The sequence below is a fragment of the Acomys russatus genome, chromosome 29 (genome assembly GCF_903995435.1).
Source record: "Acomys russatus chromosome 29, mAcoRus1.1, whole genome shotgun sequence".
Classification (NCBI taxonomy): domain Eukaryota; kingdom Metazoa; phylum Chordata; class Mammalia; order Rodentia; family Muridae; genus Acomys; species Acomys russatus.
This window is the reverse complement of record NC_067165.1, coordinates 40,119,100-40,139,214: the sequence shown is the minus strand read 5'-3', so window position 1 is coordinate 40,139,214 and position 20,115 is coordinate 40,119,100. Positions and strand designations below refer to the sequence as shown.

Here is a 20,115-nt window from a genome sequence, read left to right as displayed (position 1 = left end):
TCTCGGGCATGGGACTTCCCGCTCTGAGCTGCTGTGGAGCCTTGTGTGGGGCGGCCTCCCTCAGGTCACTAGCTGCAGACAGGCATCAACACAGAGTTCACAAGTACCAAGGTCCTGTGAGCAGCACGTGATCGTCTCATCGTCAGTGACAGCCCACCTCCCCACCCCCAGAGAACAGGAGGTGTGGCACCTTGGTTCAGATGTGACAGAGAGATTGTCATCTGTTTCCATGGGGCTCTGGCTACCAGCCTCTGTTTTAATAAGAAAGGAAGCACTGAAATGTTGGTCACAATGGTGACACAAGCATGTCTTCAACATCTGTTAGTAGTTTAAGTTTAGAAAAAGTGGGGGCTGTCTTGTTTTATACAGACACAACGATTTAGCTGGAGTGGCAGCAGCACTCCCCGCTCATGGGCTCTGGCCTCAGGAATGGGGTAGTTGGTTATGCAGCTGAGAATTTCTTGACTTTTGTACTTAGGAAACGTCAGGCTGCAGTTGATGAGTTTTGTTCAGTTGTGGGTAATAACTCACACTGGCTGCAAAGCACTTTGCAAAATAGAAACGGCTTCTGTGCATATGCTAAATGATGAGCTCCACTCCGAGCCTCTCGAAATGAGTTCTCCACACGCCTCGTGAGATCTGCTTTTCTTCCCGTAATAGAGAACAGCCCCTTTTTTTTTACCTGCCTGGGACCCAAGTGGACTTAGAGCCTAAGTTCTCTCTGGGTATCACCTGCCAGGCTTGCCCTCCTAGATTGGCGACCTAGAAGGTCTCCAGGTCCCAAACTGCATGGCGGCAAACCATAGCTTCTCTTGTCCCTTTTCTCCTAACACCTGTTACCTCTAATCCCAGTTGTACATCCTTGTCCCAAGCCCTACAGGTGGTCACCAGCTGTGCCCCTGCCTTCCTAAGTGATGGGGAGGCTGGTTCTAGGTGCCCTTGTTTGGTGGTCCTGCAGTCACCAGCCTTGGCTTTCGGTGTCCCCTGGGGCAGTTTCTCCTCTGCCCTGTCTTTCAGTTCTGGAAGGATCTAGAGGAAGGAAGCCCCTTCTGATGTTTAAGACTCCAAGGTGACCTCTTTAGTGGGCTTCTTATGTGCATGCCTTAGGCCCACCACGGAAGATCAGCGAGCCCAGAAGTCTGATGATTTTCCTCCAGTTTCTCCAGCAATACAGTGTCTGCTCAGCTCTAGTAATGTGTCTGGACAGTGAGGCAGTTCACTTCCTTCACAGAGGTGAAGTGTGAAGGATTCAGAAAGGGCACAGTAAAGAGCTGCCTTGCTCTCCTCCCCAAAAGCCACCAGGAGGGCCAGTTTCTGGCATTTCCTTCTGCAGTCTCTCCTTAGAACTTTTCAAATGGAATTTGAAAGCACCCTAGAAATTTATATCTAAGAAACTTAAATGAAAGGAGTAAGGTCTCCCTCACAAAGAGACGCCTTTCTGTTGCTTGAGGAGAGACTCAGAGACCTGGCCTGGTCTGGCTGGGCCCTGGGGTGCAGCCCCAGCTGCCTGGAGACTCACTCACTTCTTTTTGGTCTCTGCCCTTGTTCAGGTAGACCTTCTGAGGCCACAGTCTCAGTCTTGTAACTTTTTCAAGCACTTTTTTCTAGTAAGGAGTGTGCGGATCTTCTGTCAAGTACCCTGCAGAAGATCAGGGCAAGTTGGAGGGTGGGATCTGAGAGACTCCACTCACCTGGCTCCTTCTTGCAGAAGTACCTGCTGCCCCTCATCCTGGGAGGACGGGAGGACAGGAAACAGCTGGAGAGGATGGCGGCAAGTCTCTCCGAGCTGAGTGGCAGCGTGGCCCAGACAGGTAAAGATTAATGACTCCATCAAGTCACCCCTCAAAGCGTCCTCATGCAGCCCCTTTTCGGCCCCTCCCTCTCCCTCCGTCTCCACTCTGTGGTGACTTCATTTATCTGCTCTGAGAATCTGTTCACATTTGCAAATGAAGCCGCCGTCATTTCGGTTTAATTTGAAATTGCTTGTTTACTGTCGGCGCGGCCTCAATTAATTATGTTTTTACGGAAAGGCTCCCAACCTCAGAATATTAATAAGGGGAATAAAATGACAGCCTTTCTAAGGGCTGTAAAGTTCATTTTTAATTTCTGCTTCTATGAGGTTTTCAGGGGGGTTTTCAGTGATTTTCCCCCTTCCCTCGAAGAATCCAATGCAGGGTCAAGAGAGTCTGTAATTACTGTGGCTCCTGGGACCCTGGCCACCTCCTCTGTTATCGACTCCACAAGGATGGCACTCGGTACCTGCTGCCCCAGCGATGGCCCAGATTAGCTGGGACCTGTTGTGGCAGAGGTGGCTCTTCTCCTTATGAACTTGTTTACTAAGTGGAAGCTGTGAATCTAAACCTTGAGGCACAAGAGAGAGAGGCACCTGTCCCAGGCAGGAGTCTCTGTCCCTCGCTGGCACTTGTGCAGAGCTGCCTGGAATCCTCTTAGGTCTTCTGCCAGGGACTCCTAGTAGTTATAGCCTCACCAGGTCACATGGAGGTGGGGTAGAGAACGGGAGAAACCAGCACAGATGGGACTTGGACTGTCCCATCCCTGGATACAGCAGAGACCTGAGCCTCAGCCCTTCTGGAACACCCAGAAGGGCACCCTTCTAGGGCACCCAAGGACACGGTGAGGCCAGTGAGATGAGTGATTAGAGCACGCTGGGAGCTGGAGAGCCAGACACGTCACAGCCAGGCATAATTAGAGGGGAGAGGTTCAGAGGGATATGCTGTTGACCACAGACAGGCACACAATGGAAAGATGAAGTAGAAACACCAGAGGTTACACACAGTGCGGGTGGATCGCCCCAGGCACAGATAAATTATCTGGGTATGGGGGCAGGGGCCTGCAGATAAATTACATGTAGCAGGGAGGTGAGCTGTTAGCAGGTGTGTGGGCAGGGAAGGAACCTTGGACACTGACTTACCAGATATGACGCTTTCTTCCCTAGTGACTCAGGTACAGACAACACTGGCCTCTGTCCAAGAGCTACTGAGACAGCAACAGCAGAAGGTCCAGGAGCTGGCCCATGAGCTGGCCACTGCCAAGGTACTTATCTTTGGGCCTTTGGGTACCCTGTTCCTTTTAGCTCTTAAGTCCTGGCCCTCCATGACCTCTATACTGTCTTTTATGTGCCTGACTTCTGTGTCCTCTACTTAGTATCTTCTGTCATAGCGTGATACCTCAAGGGTTGACACTATCCATCTTATTGAAAAAGGGAGTCACTACTGCATTGGTGTAGCATATGACTTACCAAGGACAACCTGCCTGTTTCTGTGCCACCTCCTGACAGCAGGGAGGAAAACCCACCTTCTGCTGGTGGATCGTTGATGGCAGGCATGCCCCTGCAGACTGGGTTGTAGGAGGAGTTCAGGCAACGGAGGAGAAGTGCACTGTGGGCAGTTTTCTAGTTTCCAATCTGCCTAAGGTGCTGGGCTTGCCTTGCAGAGGCCAGTTCTCTAGATCCAGAATCCACAGGCTCAGATGATCTGAAAGGAAGTAGAGCCAGCTAGGGTTGACTAAAGTGCTTTCCATGCCTCGCTGCCCAGATCGGAAGCAGTCTGCTCAGCAGCAGGCTGAAGGGTCAGTCTATCTGGGGTAAAACGCTGGCTTTCCCGTTCACTCGCTATTGGCCCGCAGGCGGGTTATTTACATCTTTCTGAGCCTTTGTATGTAGATGGAGCTGAGACCAGTGTCCACCTGTTGCACTGCTTAAGGGCTTAAGAGTAGTGCCTGATACCAGCCAGAGCCCAGGGTTCATGTCCTCCTCAGCTTTGGGTGTCAAGCATCATCCCCAGGGCGTAATCTTAGACATCTGTCACCTCCATGGGATCCTCTGAAGGGTCCCACCTGAGCTGCTCCTGGGGATGCTGATCTTCTGCACAGCTGGACTGCAGATCCAGGAAACAGAATATCTTTACATTTCTGGTAAAGCTTGGGATCCCTGTTGCAAGGAAGGTCCCCAAGAGCCCCCTCCCAGTGTCCACTCCATTTCACTTCCTGCTCAGGTGGCTGGGTGCTACCACTGCTGGACTGTGTGTCCTTTACAGACAGTCGTAAAGCAGTTGGTAGGGCAGTGTGGCTTCCACCTGACTCCTGTCACTCAGATCTGTGGCCTGCCAGTGGTCAGCAGCTATTCTGGAAATTGGAAAACTGTTTTAGGCCCTAAGCTAAGATGAAGAGCACGTGCTGAGCTCCTAAGTATGGTGGGGCTGGCTGGCCTGGGGCCTGCTGAGGTCTAGAAGAGTCACAGTGTCACAGCTCCTGCCCCACAGGGCCTTGCCCTGCCCTCCCTGCTCAAGTGGGGCTCCAGCCTGGCACCCAGGCCTACGGTGTGTGAGGACTCCTGTTACCCCATAAACCAAAGACTCGAGCTATGTTTTCTCAGCTGTAATGTAAGTTTTTATATCTGCCTCCCAAACTCCTACTGGAGCACTGTAAAAAATGAAAAGAAGAGCTTTAAGTAATTAAAAACCTACATAAAACTGAAGCCTGTGAGTTTGCTACAACTGTTTTTTAAAGAGACTGGCTAAAAAGCCCCAGATGTCAGATTTTATTTCTAAATCCTGGCATCTGGCACCATGTGCGTTTGGAAATCTGAGTCCTTTGTGGCCAGTGAGTGGAAATTGCTCCCTTGTTAATGGGCTGCTGTAGCTTTCAAGGTCTCAGAGAAGCCAGAACAGTGGCTCCCGGGCCTTGCTGTCTGGTGGTCTGGGGTAGGGACCCTGTGGGCTTGTGTGTGAGGGCATTGGTCTGTTCCCTGCTCCCTCCCAGCCTGCTCAGGTCTTTCTTTCGTCAGACTCACAGCTGAGAGGTTTCTTTCTGCAGGGGTGTGCCTAGTGGGTGTGTAGGCAAGCCTGTAGTGCCCCCACCTGTGTCAGAAACCACGGCACATAGGGGACATCTGGGATGAGCCTAGTGAAGTGAGAGCCTCCTGCCTCTCCTGCCCGCACACACTCAACATCACAGACCCACCCTCCCGGTGGCTAACCACAGTCTCAACTTGTGGACAGCCACTTAGCCTTTCCCCTTCACTCAGCAGGGTAGTTCAAGGCTTAGTGTTAGGAAAATGTTCTGCCCCTGCCCTTTGAGGACTAGGTTGAGCCCTTCTCTTCACTCAGCCTTGACTTGTCCCATAGAGTGAATATCAAGTGGAGTGGTCCTCAGGGGGTTTGGCTGACGTGGGGTTTGCCTAGGAGCATTCTCCCTGACTCTGGGAAGCTTCAGGAGACCTAAGGTCCTAGCCAGGAGCCAGAGATCCCAAGCAGTGTGAAGATTGTGTTAGGGTAGGCTGACATCTTGGCCTGCTTCTAGGCAGTGCTGTGACGCATGGGTGCTCAGGCCTCCTTGTCTGCCGCTCCCCCCACTAACACCCCCCCCCCCAGTGGCTTCTGGACTGTGCTGATTCCTCAGGGTGGGCGTGGTTTCACCCAGGGCTTGTTGTGAGGTGGCTTGTATTTGTGCTTGTTTTAATAGAATTTTCAAGTATTCAACAGAAGTGAATGATTCTCTTGCCTGCAGCAGCCCCTCCCACTGTCCCCAGATACATCACTCACCATGACAAACTGGTGTCTGTGGGATAGACAAGGGCTCTTTTTGTTATTTTACTTTTAGACATGAATACTGTAGCACCATCTAAGAACATATTATGGCTTTCTAGCATCATTGTATACTGAGTCAGGGGTTGAGGACTGTTGTAGGGTGTTGTCACAAGTAGGTGTGACACTGGCAGAGTGGGACCCGGAATGGCTTGCAGATGCTTCAGCCCTGACCCAAACGAACAGCAGACACCACTGTGACCCGTGTTACCTGTGTTCTGACTTTCAGGCCACCACATCAACCAACTGGATCCTGGAGTCCCAGAATATTAATGAGCTCAAGTCGGAAATCAACTCCCTGAAAGGGCTTCTTTTGAATCGGTAGGAGATGAAGGTTGAGGCTCTGCCTTGTCCAAGGTCATCCTGGTGCTGTGGGAAGCTTGTGGGCTGGCCAGCGGGCATGGGAGGGACAGGACCCCTCCCTGAGCTGGAAGGTGAAGATCTTGAGCTGCACTTCCCAAGGGACCTTCCCACATCAGGGGAATAGTGCCTGTGAGTGTAGTATTAACTGTCCCCAAGAGGGACAGTGTTGAGGCAGAGAGCAGGGCACTCTGGTACATGACATTTACTGACTGACACAGGGCACCTGGAAGTGGCCACTCCTTCCAGAGCCTAGTGACCTCTCCAGATGGCCTTGTCTCAGGTGTCGTCTCACTGAGGGCTGCAAGCTGTGAGAACTGCCTCAGCAGAACCAGCCCTGGGCCCTTGGAAGCTACCTCGTGACCCCTGTAGTAGCAGCACATTGTTCCCAGGGCAGCCCTGATTGGGGAACAACCAGGCTGTAAAGCTGAGAATGTGGTATCCTGGAAGCCTGAGTGTGGCCTAACAGCCTGTGCCTGGATGCGTGTGTGTCTGCCTGGCCAAGGGCTTAGGAGCTGTAAGGCAAGACAAAGCCATCCAAGATGGGCTTTATGAGGGGAGCAAGGCTGGGGTCAGGGATGCTATGAGGAGCCCAGGCTGGAGGACCACACTTCCTAAAGCCTCCCACTTCACAACCTCGGGGTGGGGTGTGGCGGCATACCTCTACAAAAGATGTGGCCAATCCAGGCAGGGCGTGCAGATTGTTCTTAGAAGTCTTTGGCCTTCCAAACTTAGAAGATGAGTGTCTCTGTGGCTAGGGGACAGATGCAGACCACCAGGTGACCCTGAAGCCAAGCAGACAACAAACTGAGATCTTGTGTTTAGGTTGCTAATGAGTGGTAGTGCAGTGCAGGGTGTGGGGCAAACTCCACCAAGAGGGCTCTAGGCTTGGAGACTTTGGCCGTTGCTGGTCGGCAGCATAGCCCTGGACAGGAGCTGCATTTCTGAGCCATGACCACGCTGACCCAACTTCCCAAGTCTCTCCTGGAAAGGCCTTCAGTCTGGGCTGGCTGCTGGCCCAGGGCTTAGAAGGAGAGCTGGCTTTTCCTTGGTCAAAGCTTGGGCTCAGAGGTCTCCAGCGAAGGGTCCTAACATCACTCTTTTGGTCTGAATGTCTCTGACCCCTGAACAGTAGCCAGATTCCCCATGTCTGCTTTTCTTGAGATGATGGAAACATTAGGCAGGGGCTCTTGGGCTCCCAGCTTTGGTCCCTTTTGCTTCCTTTCGTTTCCCTTTGTGGCCACAGTAGTGGAGCAGGGACAGTGTTGAATGGGGGTGGGGTATGCTCCAGAGTGTATCGGGGGGCTGGAGAGATGGCTCAGTGGTTAAGAGCATTGCCTGTTCTTCCAAAGGACCCGGGTTCAATTCCCAGCACCCACATGGCAGCTCGCAACTGTCTGTAACTCTAAGATCTGGCACCGCTACACCAATGCACATAAATTAAAATTAAATAAAATGTTAAAAAAAAAAAAAAAAAAAAAGCAGAGTGTATCGGGCCCCCAGATAGCAGACCACAGCTGTCTGGTGTGGGGCAAGTCTACATTAGGGCAGTGTTGGGCAGCACAGGACACTTGTAGTGTCCAGCTTGGCTGATGAGACCTCTGGTGGGCGCAGAGGCTTTACTCTTAAAAGGAAAGGGACTCTGCAGTCCCCTGCCTCATGGTCCTGAAGAAATTGCTGCCATCACTGAGCCTTCAGGGATTAGGGACCAAGGCAGTGCATGACATTGGAGCCGGATGTGGTCACCAGCCTCTACCTACTTCTGTTTTTCCTCTTCCACCACCAGGAGGCAGTTCCCTCCCTCTCCATCAGCCCCGAAGATCCCCTCCTGGCAGATCCCAGTGAAGTCTCCATCACCCTCAAGCCCTGCAGCCGTGAACCACCACAGCAGCAGCGACATCTCGCCTGTCAGCAATGAATCCACATCCTCCTCTCCTGGGAAGGAGAGCCACAGCCCTGAGGGCTCCACAGCAACGTACCACCTGCTGGGTCCCCAGGAGGAGGGTGAGGGGGTGCTGGATGTCAAGGGCCAGGTGAGGATGGAGGTCCAGGGTGAGGAGGAGAAGAGGGAGGACAAGGAGGATGAAGAGGATGAGGAGGATGATCTGAGCCATGTGGATGAGGAGGATGTCCTTGGGGGACAGAGGGAGGACAGACGGGGCGGCGGGGACGGGCAGATCAATGAGCAGGTGGAGAAGCTCCGGCGGCCAGAGGGCGCCAGCAATGAAAGTGAGAGAGATTAGGGCCTGGCCTGCCCTCCAGCACCCCAGAGCACCAGTGGCTGGGGGTGTGAGTGTGGCCCTGCCTCCATGAGGGGGGCCGGCAACCCAGGTAGGGGCGGGGCTGTCCTCTGATGCAGCAGTGTGGGGTTGCACTTCTGTTCACCAGCTTCCCAAACACCTCCCCAGCCCCCCCCCCCCACCCCAGTGGCTCTGGCTAGGTCAGGACTCAGGAGCTCTGTACTCAAGCCCCCGCCGAGCCCCGTCCTTGGACAGGTGTCTTGTCCAGGTGTGTCCTCTGAGTATCTTGACTACCTGACACCATGCATGGCCAGAGCTCATGTCATCTTCTGCCTCCTGTCACCTCAGTGTGGGAGGAACTGCAGCCGCCTTGGTCTTGCTGTCTCTCACTGTGCCCTGGCCTGGCCTGGCCTGTGGCTTCTTCTCTGCCTGTTCCAAAAGTCAGGGCCCTGGTCCTACATCTTGTGGGCCTGCCAGGACCCAGCCTCCCCACAGCCAGGTCCTGGCTGACAGATGCTGCCCTTGGGGACCTGTTCCCAGGCCACCTGCTCTGTTGTCCTCTACACCACACTAGACCATCCTCGCTTGCTGTGTCCTGGTGCTGAGGCGTGCTTCTTCCTCTTGCTGTGGAACCAGGCAGCAGGGCCTTCCTGACGAACAGCCACATCTGTCCTTCCCACTGAGAAACACATGTTCATTTATGTGATCATGTATAGATTTCAGAATATAAGATATGACTGTACATAATTGTAATAAATATGAGTTGCCATATTTAATTCCTGACTCTGACCTCATCTGCTAGCGCCTGTGCCTCTGAGGTGGGTTTCAGCTAAAGCTCCACCAGGTGACCACCAGAGCAGGGCCCTGAGGGACCTGTCAGAGGCACTCACCCAGACTGGAGGGGCTCCTTCCTTGCGCTGGTGTCTGTGGAGGGCGACATTCCCTTGAGAGCAGGAAGGAAGGAAGGGACTCACTCGTTACTGTATATAGACCTGGCGCTGCGGGATGAGCTGCCTTCCTTAAATGGATGCACATTCCCCAGGAGCCTGTCTGTGCACTGCTAGTCCCTCGCTCCTCGCTCGCTCGCTCAAGCCCTCCCTGTCTCCCTTTAACCTTCACAGTGTGTTGAGCTGTGACCAGAGAGCTGGGGCAGGAAGAGTGCCTTCCAAGGGACACGCTCCTTCCACCCAGGGCTGGTCATGCCTGGAGCCATGGAGAGTGTCCTATTATGTGCCTCACGTGGGTGTGGTCCTGTGAAGTGGAGAGTGTCCTGTCATGTGCCTCATGTGGGTGTGGCACTGTGAAGTGGAGAGTGCCTTGTAGTGGCCACTACTGCAAGTGGAGCCATGCAGTATGACATGACACATGCCCCTGCAGTGGCCTTGCAGGGGGACAGGCGGGAAGGACACACCAGCATGGCTGAGGGCTGGGGCCTTGCTCAGTGTTGTCCAGGAAGATGCCTACCTCCCACCCTTGTTTCTGTCTCACATCTTCCCTTTAACACCTCACATGAATCCCCAGGACTGGATCTTTAGCCATGTGGTCCCTAGAGAGGCGCAGGAGAGCTTTCCCTGTACTCTCCTCGTGTCCCTGTGCAGAAGCCATGTTTCTTCACTCCTGGGGATGACCAGCCTGCATGCCTGGGGGACGTTGCTCTCCCAGGAGCTCCAAGGAGTCTCATTGTCAGGAGGCAGGGGAGTGGACCTGAGGTGGGCTGTCAGAGGGCTGGCCATGCCCCTTTCCTGAATGGAACACCTGGATCCAAGGACCACAGCCCCCTTTGGTTCAGTAACCCTTTGTGACTCCTGAGGTTCCTTCTAAAGGGAGCCAGAAAAGTCTAGAAGGGCAGATGCCCTGGGTCAGAAATGAAGCCAGAGTGGGGGGGCAGGGGAAGTGAGTGCTAAATGTGTGGGCATGGCAGCCTCCCCATCCCATAATGCTCTACTTGCTAGGGCCATGAAAGCTGGGCCTGAAAGGAGGTCTGGGCCTGAGCTCTCCCCACCTGGGCCATTACCAGCTTGGAAGTTCTGGGCTCAAGCTCAGAAGAAAAGGGACAGGAACCTGGTTCAGCTTCTGAGGACAGTCTGGCCTGACTTCAGGGAGAGAAACGCCCCTCCCCAAAACTGCGTGAGGGCTGCCTAATAAAGGCGGCTGCTGGACAGGGGAAACGGCCCTTTGGAAAAAAAAAAGCCTTTCATTAGAAAAATAATGCATTTCATCCAAATAAGGTAAAAATATTTGGAATGGGGCAGAAGTGAGCAGCAGGCAGCGCCTGTCAGGCCCTTTCTGGAAGGGAGTACATTATTAAACTCAATTACGATGTCTTTTTATAAAGTGTCGTTTGGGAGAGGACGAACCCCAGTGCTTGGAGACCGTGCCCAGCTGTCTTGAACCACCCCCCACCCAGCGCGTGAGCTCCCCTCAGACTCTGGCCTCCCCCAGAGCCGGTGACTCATTGGAGCTACCTTGGGCAGAACAGAAAGGACAGGGTGGGGAGTGTCACCTAAGGAGGAGGGGGCTGGGAGGGGGTGGGAGAGCAGACACAGGACATCACTGGGATTTGTGGGAGGCCTGCATCAGGCCTCCCAGGCACTGTTGGTGGACAAATGGAATGCCCAGGGACTACTAAGTTTGTACCCCAAATACTGGACTTCTCTGTTTGTGTGTGTGTATTTGTGTGTGTAAATACATATATTTAGGAAAAACTTGGGAATAGAGGGAATATTCTCCCTGGATGACTGAGTTATGGCTTGTGTTTATAGGATTCTGTCTCCCTCCCTCCCTGTTTTTTAATAATCCAACCCTCCTCCCTCCTCGTGATGAGTGACTTGCCCATTGATAGAAGAATGGTCTGTGACTGTTCTTCGGGGCCCTCATACCCACTACTTACTGTGGGACCCAACCGGGCTTGAGAAGACACAGGCTCTTGGGGGGGGGGCAGGGAGGAGGTGTCTTGGCCAGGCCTCTCCTCTGGAGGCTGTCCTCCACTGCTGCCTCAGAGCCCAGGGAAGGAGGAGGCAGGCTATAGCCGTTCTCAGGAACACGCTGACCCCAGTGTTGCTCTATACTGATCACTTCCGTGGGATGCCAGAGAAGAGTCCCCGGCTCCAGTGGAAGGCACCGGGGAGGACCCACTCGTGTGAAGTCCCTGGGCAGGGGGCCAGGCCTCACTGGCCTTTTGGCAGGTGGGTCCTGGCTACTGTCCTCAACCGGCTTCTGACCTTAGCACATGCTTTTCTCGTCCAGACCCACCCTGTCTGGCCAAGTGGCTAAGAGAAGGATCTTAGCTGTAGCTGGCTCACCCTTAGCAGAGGGTCGCATTATTAAAAAGTAAAGACCTCAGGGTCTTTACTCAGGGTGACACGCCTGTGCTGTTGCACACATTACATGTGGCCACAGGGGCCTGCTGTTTCCACACCCCTGCCTGCACAGCCCAGCTCTCAGGTCATCGAAATGAGTTTGAGAGTTCAGCCTGCATTTGGGGGTGCCTTTACCTGAAAGATGGGCCAGGCTTCATTATTCCCTTTCTTTGAGGGCTTTGCAGCCTGCAGCCTTCCAGAAGGCGTTATAAGGAGATGCCTAGAGTCTTTCCTTGCTGCCTGGTGAGACCTGGGAAGACTTTAAAGGGACAGGGATGTTAGGTCCAGTGGCATCTGCCTTCAGTCCCAGCTACCTGAGGAGCTACAGCAGCAAGGACTGCTTGAGCCAGCTTTGGTGAGACCCTCAAAAAACAGAAAAGAAAACCCAAGTAAGTGGAGCAACGGGGCCGTGGTTTCAGATGCAGCTGCTCCTCGACTGACCGTACAGCCACCAAGCCCATCCTGAGATGAAAGTTAAGTGGGAAATTCACATGGCACACAAGTGTCCGAACTCCCCCACCCAGCAGCGTGGTACACAGGCATACTGTCATGAGATCATTTCCCTTGCCATGGCTGGTGGACTGGGAGCTATGGCTGCTTCTGGTTACATTGTAAATGTGCACATGGAGGCCAGAGAGCCTCCGGTGCCATCCAGAACCCTGTCCACCCCCTCTGAGAGATGCATCTCTCAATGGCCTGCCAGCTTCTGCCTCCTAGCACTGGGATTACCTGTGTGTGCCACCATGCCCAACATTATGTGGTTCTGGGAACCAAACTTGGGTCGCAGTTCTTGCAGGGGAAATGCTTTAGCAGCACAGCGGTCCCTCCAGCCCCCCTTGGACCCTAAGTAAGCTGGGCATGTGTGCAGCTTCATGTCTGGCTAGCCTGTCACCCTGGCTCTGGCAGCATCTCCAGGCACAGCCATTGCAAGGGACCTGTTCAGATGTAGGGTATGGCAGTTGGCCTCCGAAGGCTCAGGCAAAGCTAAGGGCTAGAGGTTTTGAGGCAGGCTGGGTAAGCTTCTTTGGTGTAGAAGTGGTGTGATCCCACCGAAGCCAAGCAGCTGCCCTCACCTGGAAGCCACTTTCTGTCAGCTTGCCCCTAGGTTGAGGCGGCTCTTGTCAGAACGGACGGCACAGGTGGCTCCACTTGGAGCTGCAAAGTCTTCAGATTCCAGCACTCTAGGAGCCTTCTTCTCGGAGACCTGACCTGTCCTTAGGCAGCAGAATGCCCATCCCTGTGTCCTGGCTCTAGGCCAAAGCCACCTGTGGAGCTGTGGCCACCTCTCACGCCTGTGAATGGATACCCGTATTGCCCAGTGGCCTGGGTATATTGCCCAGGGAAGACACTGTCTTAGTACTGTGTATCCTCCCACCACCCTGAGCTGTGGCCAAGGCCTGTTCCAGCAGCTGGCCCCCTGTCTGGGAAGAAGGCTGGCCACTGAGACCAGCTGCAAGCCTGCACAGCTGTTTCTAACTCATTCCTCGATGTTAAAAAAAAACAACTCTTGAATATGTCCCAGTTTGGGTGTTGAAGTGTCACACCACCACAGCTAATTAAACCCCAGAACAAAAATGTTTTACAGCATTTTGTACCAAGTCCAACAGGCCACAGGGAACAATCATAGGGCCTGGGCCCTGGGGTGAGGTGCCACCCACAGCAGCTAGCTTCGCCCCCACCCCCCCGATCTAGGGGTAGGACTAGATCACCATGTACATGGGCTCGTGTACCTAATAATGCAGGGGTGTGTGCCCTTCTTGACTCTTCATGGGCAGCAACCAATTCTCTGAAGGGACATCTACTGCCTTTCCCTGGGTACTGTCCAAAGGTTGCTAGGAAGCTGGTTCCACCATCTCCTGGGTATGGGTCTGCCCAGAAAGCCCAGAGACGGAAGATGAGGGTGTGTTTTGGGAGGCTACTCAAGATTAGTAAACTGCCTAACTACCCCACTCTGTGGGCCCCCTGAGTCTACCCTGAAAATGGCCTTCACTCCTCAGGCCCTGCCCTGTTGACTACTGTGCTGTGCCCAGAGGGAGCCCCGTGGCCACACCACCCACAGCCTATCACCAGCTGAGCTTGGGACTTGGCTCCCTGCCTCCCCTCAGGCCCCACGGGAGGCCACACAGCCCACCAGGGCCTGCGAAGCTCCAATAATGGCTTTAATTTGTTGAACTTGTGTTTTATCCCATAAATTAGTCACTGTTTTATTTAACAGAATGGAGCTATCCACAAACAACAGGCGAGTTCCAACTTGAACATTTTAATAAGACCAAAAAAAGTCTCTATTTTCATGTCTGTTACAAACATATTTATGTAAATAGCCTGTGGGCCGAGTTCCAGGAGCAAAGCAGAAAGGGAAGGGATGCTCTGAGCTGGGCTGGAGGAGAGGCTCTGTGGTAAGACACACACCCAGCCTGGCAGCAGCGGGCGAGGCTGCTCACTCTCTGCTCCCTGTACGCACCCACACTGGTCAGCCAGAGCTTTGAGTGTGCCGGGCTCAGCGCGTAGGGTGAGTGCACTGCAAGGACACAGCTTTCTTGAGTCCCTTGGAAAAGGGACATGATGTCCTCTGTGGCAGGAATGTGACAAGTCAGTGTGACGTCGATCACTGGGGAAGACCAGAGTGGGCTCTGCCTGTATCTTCCTAGAGGCCGTGGACACCTCTGGCCACTCGGAGACTGCTCAGAGTCGGGCAGGCATGATGCAGATGATGACAAGGCTGAGGCAGGTCGCCAGTTGCCAAGTGTTGGGGTAAATAGAAACAACATGAACTCTGGGATGTGCGTGGCACCTGCACTTTCATCTAGACTGGCAGAAAGCTGTCCTCGGCCCTAGTGCCACCAAGGCCAGCGGCTTAGGTCTAGTGTGAAGGCTGTAGACCCATGGCCCTCTATACCTCTGGATCTGCCACCTTATGCTCTGAGCAGGAGCCTCGCCAGCATCCGGATTGGATCCGGGTACGTGCTGTTCCCAGACTGGGCAGGTCCCCGCAGGAAGAAGGAAGGCGCTGAGGGTTCGCCTTGCCAAGCAGCAGTCCTGTAGTCTGGAGAACACGCAGGAGGTGCTGGCCCGAGCGTGGGGCCTGGGGAGGCTTGAGGCTTTACTGCCAGGTCCTAGGGGTGGTTCCTGAGCCTCAAGTGGGGTTCAGATGGCGCTGAGGAGAGGAGAGCCGCATCACCTCTCTCTAGCAAATAGTGGGAGAACCTGGCCTTAAGCCTAGACACAAAACTAGCCGAACCCCACACCCCTGCCCTACTGTGCTGGCATTTAGATCCTGGCTGTGTTTGGGCCACCCTACACACTGGGCCATGGCCAAACACTTGGGGATAGTTTTAAAAATAAAAGATAACGCGGTAGGTTTTTTTTTTTTTCCAGTTTTTATTGAGTGAAAATGTCAAACCTTGCATCAGTCATGCAAAAAAAAAATCAAATAAATAAAACACATATATTAAATTTCTAATAGCACTAAATTCAAGTGGAAAAATATTCAGTTCTTAATAACCAGGTGCCGAGGAGACCAGATTCAAGTAATCAGAGCACGCGCTGTTCAGTTCGCTTTCACGGTCTGAAGTTTGTTTTTGTTTTTGTTTTTGTCTCAAAACCTCTCTATATATCTCTATATATCTATATATGTATATACATATAGATATATACACACATATGTGCATACATATTACTTTTATATTTATATATATACACATACATAGTTATAAAACATTAAAAAGAGCATTGGTGGATCAGGCATCATTTTCCTCACAGAAAGAAAATAAAACAAAAAAATTACACATTAAAATTCAAAATGAGCTAGCAATGGCTTATAGTCCTAATGTGCAATATGAAGCTTACAAAAGGCTAGACTTCGCACTCTCCGCGTCTTCTTTTCTTTCTTTCTTTTTTTTTTCTTTTAAAAATTTTTTGTTTGATTTTGCTACATTGAAAAATGTTTTTCTTTGTTTGCTTTTAATTGTTTTTTCCTTTACAAAACTCCTTCCACAGAGGCAGAGTCCTGTGGTAGGTCAGAATCTGGGCGAATGCTCCGCAGCATGGAGGCTCTGGCCCGGGCTGTTTGGGAACCCTGTTGAATTGGCCACTCTCATCTCAACTGCTGTGCCCTCCCTGCTCCCTCTCCAGTTCAGATGATCCTGGCTTTCTGGCTGCCAAGAGGACGGACACACACACACATACACACACACACACTCACACACTCTCTCTCACTGATAAAACCACTGTCCCATTTCGGCAGGCTCCCCCTGTGGGAGAGGGCTTCCTGGTGGCAGTTCCTCTGCTGCTTGCTGGATTGGCCTGTTGGCTTCCAGCCTGACACTAGCCAGTGCCTGGAGTGCAGAGGTTTATACCACAAGCCTGGCCTCAGGCAGCCTGCCCCTAGAGAGACTGGAGCGGCCTCTGGCCTCGTGCCTGCAGGTGAGACCTGTGCTGTGTCTAGGTGGCCTCACTGCCTCCAGGAAGGGGGAATTTTGGAAAAAGAACCAAATCTGGGTGGGCTGCACCAGCACAAAAGCATCCCAAACAAAATTATCAAACAAAACTGGACCAAGGAGAAGAAGAAGAAAGAAGAAGAAGAAGAAGAAGAAGAAGAAGAAGAAGAAGGAGGAGGAGGAGGAGGAGGAGGAGGAGGAGGAGGAGGAGGAGAAGAAGAAGAAGAAGAAGAAGAAGAAGAAGAAGAAGAAGAAGAAGAAGAAGAAAGAAAGCCCTATAAAGCCACACGCATAACCAACAGAAAAACCCCTCAAATGATAAATTAGCTACAAACTTGTATCAAGAGAATAGTCCTTTTTTTCCTTGTCTCTACAAAATTCAAGTTAAAAGTTGGAATCACGCAGCCCCCATCAGTGCTAGTGTGAAGACAAGCCTCAAACGGAGGCCTCTTAAAATAAATGCTAAACAATTCCACAGGAGAAATTGCACTCAGGTCCTCAATCCCAGGGCTGGTCTGGAGGCGGGGCTCAGCTCCCTCGCACCTGCTTTTTTTTTTTCTTTTTCTTTTTTCTTTTTCCCACCTTTTTTTGTTCTATGTAGAATAATAACCTTTACAGGAAAAATACTGTACAACTTTCTTGGGTTCCCCCCCCCCACTTGATTATTAAAGCCAAAAACAGTCGCATACTTCCTGTTTGAGACCCTCGCCTCCAGGCCCCCAACAGCTGTGCCTACTTTGGGCCACAGCCTCGCTCGATTCACTGGAGGGTGGGTCGGGGCCTGAGTGCTACCAGACCCGGACCACAGCTTGGGGGCGGGGATGCCGACTCGCTGCTGATTCCACGACATTCCCTCCATATCCCTGTAGTGTCACCCGTGCTGACCGTCTTCGGCCGGCCCTCCCCCGAGTCAGGGGGAGGTCTTAGCTGCATTAGGAGGGCCCAGCCAGATGCCACAGGTGCCTGCCGTCCCCACAACCCATTGACCCCCCGGGGGGAGCCCCTGAGCAGGGGTCCTATTCTGAGGGCGGACCTCGAATGTGGGCACGGAGAGGAACGCAGGCCAGCGAAGCCACCAGGACACAGCACCTGCTATTCCCTGAACACCCGCTCGGGCGGGCTGGGAGGGCGCGGGCGGCCCGGAGCACCAGAAGGGTCCCCGCCTCTGCCCTGAGACGGACTCGGGGTCCGGAAGCACCGGCGGGGCCAGGGCGCCTCCCTCCCTGGGGCGGCCCAGCGGAGTCTGTACACAGGGGTTCACATACAGAGCAGTTCTAGAGGGGACTGGAGTGACGCGGCGGCTAGGGTGACGCGGCGGTGGGCGCGGGGCCTGGGCCACCCAAGGCCGTCAACGGGGTCCGCGTGCCCGCCTCCCCCGCAGCCTCGGGCAGCGACTCCTCCGAGTCAGTGCGCAGGTCCTCGTCGTCGTCCTCATCATCATCCTCCTCGTCGTCGTCGTCGTCCTCTTCGTCGTCATCCTCGTCGTCGTCCTCGGCCTCCTCTGGCAGTTCCAGCTCTTCCTCCTCGTCCTCTTGGGAGGACTCCCCGGCGGCGGCGGCGGCGGCGGCAGCCGCAGCGGGGGCGGGAGCAGCAGGGCCGTCGCGAGGTCCAGGGGCGATGGCAGGTGGGCCGGGGTCCCCCGTGTCCCCAAGCAGGCCCAGTCCTGCGGCCGCGGTCTGCAGGAAGAGCAGCGAGCCCTGCTCGGCGGCCAGCGTGAGCGAGCCGTCCAGGCTGACGGGCGCACTCGGAGAGGCTGCGGGAGGCTCCCCTCGCTCCTGCTTCTCGTGCTTGCGCTTGTGCGAGTCCATCTGCGACATGCCCACCACCGTGTGGCGGCAGCCCGGGTAGGTGCAGTGGAAGTGCGAGCACTTGAGCTTGTACTTGCAGTCGGGCACGGCGCAGTCGGCGCTCGAGCTGAACTGGCAGAAGCCAGCGGCGCTGATCACGTCCTGCTTGCCGTGGTGCTTGCGGTGCGCAGTGACCTTGGTGCTGTCAGTGCAGCGGAAGCGGCAGCGCAGGCAGTGGAAGTGCGTGCTGGTGCCCGAGAACGGGCAGTCCGCGAAGTGGCAGCTGAGCGAGGCCTTGAAGCGCTTGAAGTCGTCCAGCACCAGGTTGTCCACGCGGTCGTGGTGCTGTGCGTGCTTGTACATGTGCGTGCGCCCGCAGAACTTGTAGCCGCAGTTTTCCCGCGTGCAATGGTAGTGGGTGACCTTGAGCGAGAACTGGCAGGCCGTGTCCTTGCAGTCCTCGTAGAGGTCAAAGCGCCGGAAACCCTCCAGCATCATGCCCTCATCCAACATCTTCCGAGAGGACGCTGTCTTCCTTCGCTTGCCAAAGGGAGACATGTCCTCGATGATCCAAAAGCGCTTTTTGGCCCCTGAGGCTGTCGGCATGGAGATGGTGTTCCCTAGGGAGGGGGCAGAGAGAGGTCAGCTTGGAAGGGGTGCCCTTTTGGCAGCAGAGCCCACCACACGGGCTTCATTCCCAGGGTCACACCCACACAGGGCCACTGAGCTTGGCATGGTGGCCAGCAGACACACACCCCTTAGGAACAACACCCTGGCTTCCCCACAGGCTGGGAACCTCTCCCACTGGCCCCTTGGGAGCAGCAGGGAGTCCCAGGCTTCCCCTGCCTTCTCGGTCTGTAGGATGACCACAGATGCATCCCGGTGGCAGCTCTGCCGGGATGTGGTGGCTGCTTCCTGCCCAGTTTGGGTGGGAAGTGAGGATACAGCCCAGCGCTAATTGAAGCTGAAAGGGGAAGCTGGGAATCTAGGTCGGCTGAGTCTAATTACCCAAGTTGGACCCAGGCCAGGACGCCATCACGCCTGCCTCTAATGAGGGACAGGCCGGCTCCCTTCCTGCCAGCTATCCAGTCTCCGGCTGCCTGTTTGTCTGTGCAGGGGACTTGCCTCCTGAGAGCAGGGGTGCTGACGCCCTACAGCCGTGTGGGGTTGTAAATCCTTGCCCCTAGAAGTATCTTCTCCTTGATACTAGAAGTTTCTTTAAGGTTTTGGAGTTTTCTGCCTGGCCTAAGGGACCCAGGAAATACAAAGCAGTGTCTCCTGCTCAGCTCAGCAGGGATCCAGGCTCTCTGCTGGCCACCCTGGTCCTAGCCTGCTTCTCAAGGATGAGGAAGACTGTGGCCACAGGCCTCTCTGTGCCTTCCCGGGAAGCACCCGAAGACACCTCCAGCTGGCTACACAGGCACTGGGGAAGAGGCAGCCTGCCCTGGCATTCCATCACTCGTTCCCGAAGAACAGAAGATCCCAGGCCTGACCCTGCCCAGGGTAGATGGAGGCATCTTCCTCCCTCAGCCTTCCCAGGGTGCCTGGCTACCTATCACTCCTGCCTTCAAAATTCTGCAATAGTATATTGAAAAGAACACCGAATGACCCATGCTCAGCAGATGAAGAGGAACCGAGGGCTAGGATGGCAAAGGGGCATCCAGGCAGAGGGCAAAGGGCAGCTCAGGCCTGGAAACCGGTAGGGGGGACAGAGCACTGCAGTTTGAAGTCATGGGGCTCTGACCGATTATGCAGCAACAGAGCTGTCAGTTCATGGACCCATTGTGCCCTCTTCAGGGCCACTACCGTGGTGATGACACAGCACCTGGGTTGAGGCATCACGTGACACGGGAGTGGCTCGTTAGAGACCTGGGTGAGGTCTACCCAAAGAACAGGGCAAGTACAGCATCCCCACAAGGGCACTGGCCATGGGGCTGGGACGGCGAGGGCTGTCTACCACTGAGCACTGGCGAGTCTTTAGGTCCCATCGGTTTCCTCTCCCTGTCCAGCTTTGGAGGAGGGAGGAGGCTCACACCAGTATCAGAACCCTCTGAACCTGGGCAGCGCCCAAGGGAACTGCGGACAGCAGCGGGCTCCGTCCTCACAGGGCCTAGGAGGAGAAGGACCTCACAGGTCACCCGGCAGGACTCTGGCCGTGGCAATCTGCTCTCTACGGTTTTTGGCTGCCAGGGGTGTGGAGTAGCCCTGTCCTTGGCTCTGCTGGCTACAGAAAAGGGTCCAGTCCTGGACCATAGCCTTGAGGATCAGTCAGGGTGACAGACACTGGCAAGGAGGCATGTATGAGTTACCTGCAGCGTCCTGAACTAGGG

General features: G+C 54.3%; 2 protein-coding genes across 3 annotated transcripts in view; one reads left to right on the top strand and one right to left on the bottom strand.

The window, feature by feature from the left end:
* Pex14 (peroxisomal biogenesis factor 14) overlaps nucleotides 1–8,206 on the top strand; it is a 131,344-nt gene extending 123,138 nt beyond the window's left edge. Inside the window, exons 6-9 of the mRNA XM_051172170.1 lie at nucleotides 1,709–1,811; nucleotides 2,957–3,054; nucleotides 5,833–5,924; nucleotides 7,750–8,206. Of these exons, the coding sequence (XP_051028127.1) occupies nucleotides 1,709–1,811; nucleotides 2,957–3,054; nucleotides 5,833–5,924; nucleotides 7,750–8,206 (750 nt within the window). The remainder of the gene's footprint in view (nucleotides 1–1,708; nucleotides 1,812–2,956; nucleotides 3,055–5,832; nucleotides 5,925–7,749) is intronic.
* Nucleotides 8,207–16,897: 8,691 nt separating this feature from the next.
* Casz1 (castor zinc finger 1) overlaps nucleotides 16,898–20,115 on the bottom strand; it is a 62,910-nt gene continuing 59,692 nt past the window's right edge. For both annotated transcript variants that reach the window (XM_051172103.1, XM_051172102.1), the window contains exon 19: nucleotides 16,898–18,405. In XM_051172103.1, the coding sequence (XP_051028060.1) occupies nucleotides 17,300–18,405 (1,106 nt within the window). In that variant the 3' untranslated portion in view covers nucleotides 16,898–17,299. The remainder of the gene's footprint in view (nucleotides 18,406–20,115) is intronic.